Source organism: Echinops telfairi, unplaced genomic scaffold (genome assembly GCF_000313985.2).
Source record: "Echinops telfairi isolate 266 unplaced genomic scaffold, ASM31398v2 ScPeMD7_9;HRSCAF=40, whole genome shotgun sequence".
In the NCBI taxonomy this organism is placed as follows: domain Eukaryota; kingdom Metazoa; phylum Chordata; class Mammalia; order Afrosoricida; family Tenrecidae; genus Echinops; species Echinops telfairi.
In genome coordinates, this window is record NW_022103906.1 from 73,483,723 (window position 1) to 73,494,642 (window position 10,920).

Here is a 10,920-nt window from a genome sequence, read left to right on the forward strand (position 1 = left end):
AAAATTATTTTTGTTGCTACTTCATAGCTGTCATTTTTCTACTGTTATGAATCTTAATGTAAATATCTGATATGCAGGATATAATTTCATGGTTACAAATGGAGCATAGTTAAAGCATAGTGATGAATCAAAATATAATATGTAATTATCTATTGTGAAATATTTATTTCTAATGACAAATAAATGAAATGTTGTCTTGAAGCATGGTGTAGCATGGGTAACAGTCTTCACTCCGGGTACTCGTATGTGGGCGTATCTGCATGTGGGCGGACCCGCCTGGACACGGACAGAAGAGTAGTATCTTGGTTCTTAAGACCATCGGAAATATGTGTTTTCCAATGGTCTTAGGCGACCCCTGTGAAGGGTCGTTCGACCCCCAAAGGGGTTGCAATCCACAGGTTGAGAACCGCTGGTGTAGATCAGTTTGTCCGTTAGGGTCCCCCGTCTTGTCCTAATGAAATCAGTAAAGTAGAACATCTTGATCATTAATCTATGTGGATGTGTGACTAATAACTGTTACTATTCAGTAAGCATGCCTTTTCTCTTTTTGTGTAGGTTGAGAATAGGGTTTATAACAGGTCCAAAACCCTTGATAGAAAGAATTGTCTTACACACACAAGTTTCAGGACTGCATCCCAACACTTTTACACAGGTAAGGATAATTTAGGAAATTGAATGATCTTATCAGATCAGAATAGACAATACGTGTTGTCAAGTAAGGTTGAGTTATAGTGACAATAAGGGGAAAAAATCTCAACTTTATTGAATCTCAACTCCAATATGGACTTAATTAAAATACCAGATTCAGATATCTGCTGTAAAAGGTAAGCGAGAGTTGAATTAACCTGATATTCTTTTGAGGCATAGACCAAATTCCTTGCTGGTCAGGGAATGTTTTATTGTGTGTCCCTAGCAAATGGTCCAGGAAATCCATAAAACCTTTGCTGGAATGAAAATGGGACTGAGCTTGGTGAAGGAGCATAATTCGTACTCATTGTCCTGGGATCTGTGGTGGTAGCTAAGATTTCAAACCTGTTAGTGACTAATTATTTGCCTCCCATACACATGTACTACCCCCTCCAAAAGACACTGGTTGGAACATATTTCAACTAAAATAAAGGGAAAATCATTTTTGAGAATGTTTCTATTTCCTGACAAGCTTTGAGAAAGTATTGGTACCCATCCTTCCCAGTGCAGTCTTGTGAATCCGATCTCAGGGGTAAAACTGCTCCTGAAGAACAGGAAAGGAATAGAAAAGTCTGTGTGATGCTGTGCTTCTGTAGAGACCTAATGTCCATAAATCGCCCTCCGTTTTATCAGGCTGGGACTAGTTCATATGTTTTTAAAGTCTGTTATCAACAAAAACCTCACTATCTACTTATAACTTTTCGAACTTCCCCATCTAAAATGTATTTGGAGATAATGCCCTAACTATGTAGGTTATACCACTTTAAATATCTATGACATGTTTAGAGGTTTAGAGCAGCAGCAAAGCATGATCTGATGTCGACGTGGGCGCTGACACTAGCTGTGTGCCTTTGCAAAGTGAACTTTACCCTGGCACCTCCGTTTTCACATCCGTAAACTGGGAATGATAATCTGCCTAAAGATTAAGTTAGTTAAAACATATTAATAATGTCTTAGGATAGTGCCCGGCACATCACAAGTCTTGCACCCATATTTATGATTCTGATTGTTGTTGCCCTTGTTATTCATTAACATTATTAATCACTGACCATTCATACAGCTGGGTTCAGCATGTGATATCTTATGGAGGATTACATGTAACCATGAGTGATTTGCTTTGACTTTTGTCAAAAAGAAAGCACAGCTTAGAGGATAAACCATGATGTGTATTACTGTTTTCTCTCTCTCAGCTTCTGGTCTCACAGCTTCTGCACCAGTGGGGACAAGAGGGCTTCCTGGATCACGTACAGAGGTAGTGGGTCATTAGCTTAAAAGCTCATGAATCACCTAGGAGCCCAGTGCATGCACGGTGCACACCGAGGGTGTTCATTTACTATTCTCCCTTCCAATGTGTCCTCAGAGGGACAGCAGGAACAGCCTATTAGAAGCAAAAAGTCTTTGTATTTTATTCACTCTGCACCTAGAAAGTCTTCTCAGGAGCATAAGGTTGGGACAGAGGGCAGAGAATTTGAAAGCTGAGACCATCTATAATCCTCGCTAGGTTAAGATTCACTTACTGAACTGGCTAGAGGGTACACACATGCATATGCACTGAGTCTTTTATTGAATCCGCCAACCACGAAGGGCACGTGACACAGAAAAATGGCTCAAGTATGGTACACGAGGACACAGTTTGCCTAAATAACAAGTGTTGTGGCATAAGTTCTGAACTCCTTCAGTTAGAGAAACCGGGCACTTCCTAACCATCGAACAACGAGGAAAACGGGAGTGTCTGTGTGTCCGTCGTTTAAACAGTATTTTCTCTGCCCCGGAAAGTTCACCTTCGTGACAAATGACAACAATTATTTTGGAAAATGAAAAAAAAAAAGGACATATCCTGCTACTTCTATGAGAACTGTTTTTAAGTTCTACATTTCTCTCAGAAATTTACTTTGCTTTATTCATTTTCTTTTTTTGCAGTGTGTGTGTTTTTGTGTTTTTTTTGGACTTTTGGTGGGTTTTGTTCTGTTTTGTTTTTTAACATTTTATTAGGGGCTCATACAAGCTTTATTCATTTTCATTTTACTAACTCATTTCAAAATGAAGACCAAAATGCAACTGTAAAAGTTTACCCTTGGCTAAGTCGAATATATATGCTCTGCTCTCATATTAAACCTTCACCGTTTTAACCAAGATAAGAGACAAATGTTTATAAATGAGATCCCAGAATCATTTGCATACCTGTCATCAGTACATTGACGGTGTCCCTGTCACCATGTCCCTCTTTTAGGGTTATTCAGTTCTATAGGAGCCAGCGGGACACAATGGTAGCTGCTGCCAACAAGTGGCTGAGTGGTAAGTGGACACACATCCCATCCCTGGGATCAGCTGCAGGAGCGGTGGTCAGCACTGCTTACTACTGCTAGCAGTCCCCGGAAATGAAACAAGAGTCTGATGCACAGGTTTCCAAATTTATTTGGCCTACCTCTCCCTTTACAGAAAAAAATTATTCAACACCCCCTTGGCAATTAAAAATGCTTGTATTATGGTTGTGTAATCCATGATAGTGTATTTTTTTTGTGCACCCTCCCTCCCTCCCCGCCCCTAGGGGGAAGTGTCAAACAGTGGTCTACAAATAGTCTTGCCAAGAAAACACTACCCTACAAATAAATGATCTCAGAAATAATAGACTACAAACTCTAGCACACTTCTGCCAACCTCTGTTTTATTCATCTCCAAGAATTTCTGGCTTGAAAAAATGGATCAAATTAGTCTAAAAATCAAGCAGCAGGTACATAATTAAAGAGAAATAATGTCTAAACACAAAAGGTTTTAAGGTTGTTTCAAAATTTTGCCTCAAATAAAAGAAGTTTTCAAACAGTATGCTCCTTTTCAAAGTAGACAGGATAGAGACAAACTGGAATGATCTAAGGCGAATCTGTCATTACAAATTATTTGCCTCCTAATCATTCACCTCATTTTTCAAAAAGTCTAATGTTATCTATTTCTAATTTGATTTTCTATTATGGAAAAAAGTCAAACGAATTACACGATGTTAGTGGTATCAAAAATGTTTTGGGTATGAATAATCCAATAAACGCAAACCACTGCTGACAAGCCTGTTCCGTCTCATAGCAACCATAAAGCAGAGCAGATCTGAGTGTATCTGCCCGAGGGTTTCCGAGCCTTGTAATCCTCACAGAAGCACACTGTCACCTTTCTCCTCTGGAGCAGCTGGTGGGTTCGAACCGCCAACCTTCTGGTTAGCAGCCTTCTGGTTATGGGAGCAGATAGCCTCTTCTTTGCCTCTATGAGAGGCCGGTGGATTCGTACTCCTGACCTTACAGTTAGCCATTGTGTAACCTATACACCACCAGGGCTCATTGATATAATAATGCAACATCAAAAGTAATCAACTCGTTCTCAGCATCAACTTTTTTCATAAGATCCTACCGCTTTGAAATTGGAGCTCTGGTGGTGCTGTTGGATACGTGTTGGACTGCTAGCTGCAAGGTTGGCAGTTCAAACCCATCAGCCACTCTGCAGGAGAAAGTTGAGGCTACCTGCTCCCGTAAAGACTTACAGTCGCAGACACCCTCTGTAGGGTCTCTGTGAGCTGGAATCAACTTGATGGCAGTTTGTGGTAGGTTCCCACTTTGAAGAGTGTTGAAGGTTTAATTAACAGAAAGTTTTCTTTTTCAAACAGGTAGTCATTAAACCTGAAATAATTATCCTTCCTCCTTGATTTCTCTGTCCTAATAATTACATTCTGATCAAATTGTAATTCATTGGCTTTCTTAGCGATTCCACGAGTGATAGGACTTATGGAAACACTGGAAGAAACTAACCCTCTTGTAAAATTCAAGCAGCCGTGCTCACATTGGTCCTAAGTCGTCCTCGCTGAGGGATCCAGGCACCCCACTTCTTGACTGCCTCGTAGAGACACCCACACACTCTCCTTTCCTTCCTTTCTCCTGGCGCCCCCAGCTCACTTGCTTTTTGAGATAAAAGCCAGAACATTTTAAAGTTCTGTTTTTAACATGTTACCATTGGAGAAACTGTTCAGAGATACTAGCTTACAATGTGCTGCTCCCGCGAGGCTGATATTTGATATCATCTGAAAGGGCTCCAGATAGTGATCCTCTTCTCTGTGTGCAGATTTGGCGGAATGGCATGTTCCGGCTGGGGGAATGTTTTTGTGGATTAAAGTCAAGGGCATTTCTGATACAAAACAACTGATTGAAGAAAAAGCCATGAAGAATCAGGTAAAGTGGAGAGAAAGGAATGTCCTTTGTTTTTTCTTTAAAGTAATTATTTATTTGAATAACAGTAGAGATGTTTTTCTGTGCCTAGTGCTTCAGTGCATAATGTTTTAATATCACATAGGATATTTGGTTCACATGGGATTCAAAAAGTTCATGGAAAAGTGTCAGTATCCTGTCATTCCATTTCCCCCCAAACTTTTTGAAGCTTGCTTCATATGTTATCTCATTATTGAAATCATGATAGATTTTGGGTGTCCTAATTAATCAGCTAGTCTACGTTAGTGGGAATAGTGCCTTCTAGCTTATCATTTTTTGACTAGTGAGTAGCTTAGGGGTTAAAATCACAGTCTCTAGAGTCAGCGAGCCTCGGTTTGAATCCCAGCTCTGCAGGTTACTTGGATGCATGGTTCCAGGTAAGTTACCTATCCTCGCTGTGTCCCGTCTATAGAATGAGGATGATCAGAATCCTTCTCTCTCAGGTTACTGAGAGGAAAAATAAGACTAGTGAAAAGTGTATTTTAAACACTTTTTAAATACTATCAATATTTTATATCATATTAGTGTTTTAAATAGATTCCCATCCTCCCTACCTCCCCGAATATGATAAAGTATTCTCATGATAGCAGATTTGGAAAACACAAAAGTATACAGAAAAATTTTACCAAACACTAAACTCACTGCTGTGGAAACTGGTGTGAGGGCCACCTTTGACCTCCTCGGGTCCCCAGACTGGTTGCCACAAAGCCAAGGTCAGACACGGTCTCTGTCTTCCATCCCTTTGCACCTATTCTAATGCCAACCTTCCCTCCCAAAGTGCCCTACGTCTCTAGCTGGATTGGACAAGTCACTGCAGTGGCCACACATAACTCACAGATGCTGTTGACAATTGCTGGGTTTATTAGGAAAGTAATCAGTTACAATTCAGATGACAAATGCTCTGGATACAATTACTGTATATACTCATGTATAAGCCGAGTTTTTCAGCACATTTTTAATGTAGTTTTTGTGGTAAAATTAGGTGCCTTGGCTGATCTTCGGGTCGGCTTATACTCAAGTATATACGGGTATTCCGTCAGGACAGTTACTTCTGTGCCATGCTTGCAGGCAGGCCTCTCTCTAGCCTTCAGCCACTTGGCCTGGCCAATGCCCTACATGCACAGTGTTACAAAGCTCTTTTAGGGCTACCAATGAGTGCCCCAAGGGCATGCCACTCTGCTGTCCACCTCAACCTGAATGTCCTCAGTTCCAGCACCAAGCATCAGCAAACCTAGCCTGGCCCATTTTTAAGTGCCCAGAGACACTGTATTCCACCAGCCAGCTCCCCTTGCTCTGTGGACTGAGAGGTCCACTGCTCTGGCTTTTGCTCTGCTTCTGCTCCTGGTTCGGCCACTGCTGCTCCTTGGGTGTCAAAGCCGTCCTGGATCAAGGGGGTCGATGCACAGGGATGGTGGGGGTCCAAAGGTCATGCTCCACCCCTGGCTCTTCTCTAGTTTGAAGTAAGATCCTCTCTTCCTGCTTCTAGGACAGCTCAGCAGAAGGGCATTCCCAAACCATGTTCACGGTCACTCCCAGCTTCCTCCTCCTTAACCAGACGCATCAGGAAAAGGAAGGTCTTTTGGTGGTAGCAACAAAGGCATTAGCCAGAAGATCTACATTAACTAACACTGGCTAACACACACATGTGGGTGCCTCCAATGTTAGACTTGTTTCTAGGTATATTTGACGCACTCGTTCGAAAAACAGCACCAGAACATGTGCCATATACCCCTTTTAACTCAGCTCACCATAAAGCAAGCAGGACATTTTAATTCTGTGTCAGCTGGCCTGAGATAAAGGAAGTGCACTCTGGGCTTATTTAAAATAGCTTGTGCTGTACTACATATTTAGGTCAAGTTATACTTCACGTGGCCTGCTTTGATCCAAAGAGATATTTGGATATTGCAAGTTGTAGGAACTTGGAATTTTTCCCAAGTATCACTTCATCTTTTAGGAACTGAATAACAGGCAGTTCCAGTTTGTTATCTAAAAAGGGGGCCAGAAATAAGAGGTACTGGACCATAAGTAAAGAACCCTGATAGCATAGTGGGTTGGTTATGTGTCTGAGTGCTAACCACGAGGTCAGCTATGTGAGCCCACCAGTGGCTCTACAAGAGACAGATGAGACTTTCTGTTCCCATAAAAATTTACAGCCCTGGAAACCATAGGAGAAATTCCATGCTGCCCCAGAGGGTCGCTGTGAGTCACAATTAAGGGACTGGTGGTGCGTTTGGTACAATAAATAGAGATTCAAATGTTCTGAACCCCCAAATGGGTCCATCAGAGTTCAAACTCCTTTATTCTACTTAAATGTTCCAGTCTCGTTTTAAGCTGGCACAACTTCTCCACTTGGGCACAGACACTCTTAAAAGGAAAAATTAGAATGTTTCTTATAAAGAAGTTTGGTCAGACTCACCTCTGGAACATTTAACATGAATTATCCATTGTCTTATAGATATTAAAATGTGTTCTAAAATGTTGACTGCATCATGTAAAGAAGAAAAAATTGTTGTTGTTGTTGGATACCATCGAAGCAGCCCCCACCACTAGCAACCCTACACACAAAGGAAGGACACAGCGCACTGTCCTGTGCCACCCTCACAATAGTTCCTCTGCCTACGTCCACTGAGGCAGCCCCTCTGCCAGTCCCTCTCCTTGAGGGCCTCACGTCCTTCGCCGCCCCTCCACCTTACCGAGCCTGCGGTCCTTCTCCAGGGACGGAGCTTGGCCTGCAGAGTCCCTCTGAGTTGGAATCAGCTCCAAGGCGGCGAGTAGAGTTGGGGTTTAGCCTAGATGTGAACGCTGGCTCCCCCACTTTGGGAAGGTTTCTGACCTTCACACCGTCTTTCTGGCGGGAAGGACTTCGACTTTACTAATTGTTCTCCTCTCAGTAACAGCATGTGCCCATTGCCATCGAGTCAATTCCGACCGCAGTGACCCTGAAGGACAGAGTAGAACTGCCCCTGGGGTTGCCAAGGCTATAAATGTGATCAACAGGCAACTACCACATCTTTCTCTTGGGGGAACTTGCCATGTTTGTTGTAAATATCTTTCAAATATACTTCTCTGTGTTTTCAGTTTTGTTTATTTTTATGCTACACAGAATTTTTCTAGAAATTGAGTTCTTCTCTTAGTGTTTTCTTCAACTGCTTTCAACCCTTAAAAGCCTTTGCTCACTCTGAGATCAGGCTTGCTTATGTATTGTGTTCGTTTTTCATAATGATAAACCATTCTTTCCCCCCAAACTCTCCCAGGTATTAGTGGTGCCTGGGTACGCTTTCTTCATTGACTGCTTGGCTCCTCGGCCTTTCTTTAGAGCGTCCTTCTCCATCGCTTCTGCAGAGCAAATGGACATAGTAAGTAAAACGTTTGCTTCAAGTAGGACCTGGGATCCGTTCTTGGGTTGTTTGGTTGTTTGTTTGTTTGTTTGTTTGTTTGGGTGAGTGTTCATACTGAAAGTTTCCAACATTATTTAATGTCTTCTTGGGTTTCTAGAAACCAGGTATTTGTTGAAAAGTCAAGAAAGAGCTATCACGAAAGACACACATTTTTGCTGCTAGACTTCTATAAACAAATGATGAGGACAAGTTGCAGTTAAAATTGTCTTCGTGAATAATTTCTCAGAACCTGCAGTGTTAGAGACGACCAACATGTGCAGAAAATGTCTTCTTCCATCTTTCATGGAATTAACCTGGGCCGAAAATACAAATTCATGATAACCATCCGTCTCTTTCTCTGAGGACTATAGGCTCCACTAGAGTTAAGTAGACTAATACCCTTCAGTCAATCACAACATCAACATCAGAGTCCCTTAGTGGTACAAACAGGTAACATGTTTGGCTGCTAACTGAACAGTGGAAGTTCTGGTCCACTCAGGGGCACCCCAGAAAACAAGGTTTCATCCTCTCCAGTGATCCCTTGGGGTGTTCAAGGGCCCTGAGACCCGACTTTCCACTACTCGGACAGCAAAGTGCAAAAAAAATCTGCTTGCTGTTCTTAACTTTGCTCAGTAGTCCAACTGAAAATCCAACTTGTAAAACCTGTTGAAAAATCCGACTCGTAAAATCCTGTTCCGGCTGAGTGAGTCTCACATAGTGTCTCTCCTCAGACACAGTCTGAGCACCGCTCTCACTCAAGCAACATATCCCACTTTTGTTAGTGCGTTTCAGACATTCCACTGTGCTTTTTCTTTTTTTAATGATTTGTTGTGGGCGTTGTTTTTGTTTTTATTGGCACGTAACTTACATACCATGCAATTGAGTAGTTCAGTCGTTCATTCATATCAAGGGCATTGTACAATCACCACCACATCTTAGTGCAATCCCTCCTCCCCACCCCATGGTGGAGTAGCCTTTAAAATGAGTGGTACAATCACAATCAGTTCTAGCTCTCCCTACCCCCTCCTGCCTTCATTGTTTATTCACCAAACCCCCTTCCCCTCCCATTGTGCTTTTTTTGCACTTAGCGTAACATCTTGTGACCGTGACTCCAAAGAAAGGTAGCGATACCAGCAATAACCGAAACCAGACCAAACTCACTGCCATCGAGTCAATACTGACTCATAGCAGCCCCTGTGCTTTTCCAGCGCTATGACTGCTTACTGGAGTCCAACGCCCAGTTTTGGTTTTGGTTTTTTCATTTGTTTGTTTTTTTAATCATTTTATTGGGGGCTCGTACAACTCCAAAGCCCAGTCTTTATCCCGAGGAGCTGCTGATGGCTTAGAACTGCCGACCATACAGATCGCGGTCCAAAGTGCAACCCCTCCGCCACCAGGACTCCTTCCTAAGCGAAGGGGGAAACTTGGAAAACCACAATAGAGTTAAAGAAAGAAATTGTTGTCACTTTTAAAACAGGCACTGCTTGTCTGTTTTGGCAGCTGAATACATGGCTAAGTTATCAATATTTTTAGGGGTTAATGTGATTAAAGCAGCTAGTGTATCGAAAGGTGTAAAATCGTTAACTAGGAAACCAAGAACTCAGACCATAGAATAGGTTGAAAAGTTACCATTAATTTGGGTAAATCAGAAACAACTCGATGGTGATTGTTATCCAAGGCAGTGACGGGCCCCACGGCTAACAGCCTCCATAGTGAATTTGTAAGTGTAATTTGGGGGCCTCAGAACCAATCATTTCATTTTCCATTATTTCCTATGGGGAAAATTTGTTTCGTTCTTGAACTTTTGGGTTTTGGAACATGATTTTGGAGTGAATTGCATTCGATCACTGCAGCATTACTGTACTTCTAAAATATGAGCCACGGGGACTGTGGCTCACCCTCCCACTGGGCACACACTGTGCTCATCATGAGCTACAGTGGACCCAACAAGAACCAGAAATCACAAAGTCTAACTGCAGCCTAAAGAACAGCACACAAAGAAAGTCGGTCCTAAGAACTGAGTGTCTGGAAATCCCAGAAGAAAAATCACCAACCGAACAGTGTCATTGACCTTGCAAGAACCGATGCTTCCGTGTGGGGACAGTCGTTTCTAGAAGCCCCTTTGCTACTTGCTTTCATATGCCAGTGATGTCACTAAGAAGACTTCTCATAAGCTCCTCTGTTTCTATATACCAAGAGAGTTGGACAAATGAAATGAGATACTGCATGTATCCAAGCGACAGATTTCAGAAAATAAGATTCTATAAGAATTCCCTGAGAGGCCTTTAGAATCACTTGTTGTGTGGAAGGAGGTTGGGGGAGGAAGACCTTTGAAACCAATATAAACAACAACAAAAAACCCGTAACTATATGATAACCCTTATTTCTTATTTATTTATTTAAATCATTTTATTAGGGGCACATACATCTCTTATCACAATCCATACATACATTAATTGTGTAAAACACATTTGTTCATTTCCCTCAGCATTCTCAAAACATTTGCTTTCCACTTAAACCCCTAACATCAGGTCCTCATTTTTTCCCCTCCCTCTCCATTCCCCACTCCCTCATGAGTCCCTGATAATTTATAAATTATTATTTTGTCATGTCTT

At 42.0% G+C, this 10,920-nt stretch overlaps 1 protein-coding gene across 1 annotated transcript in view; it reads left to right on the forward strand.

The window, feature by feature from the left end:
- Positions 1-10,920, forward strand: part of AADAT (aminoadipate aminotransferase) — a 33,446-nt gene that overhangs the window by 19,695 nt on the left and 2,831 nt on the right. Inside the window, exons 8-12 of the mRNA XM_004696122.2 lie at positions 556-652; positions 1,878-1,939; positions 2,918-2,982; positions 4,786-4,892; positions 8,183-8,284. Of these exons, the coding sequence (XP_004696179.1) occupies positions 556-652; positions 1,878-1,939; positions 2,918-2,982; positions 4,786-4,892; positions 8,183-8,284 (433 nt within the window). The remainder of the gene's footprint in view (positions 1-555; positions 653-1,877; positions 1,940-2,917; positions 2,983-4,785; positions 4,893-8,182; positions 8,285-10,920) is intronic.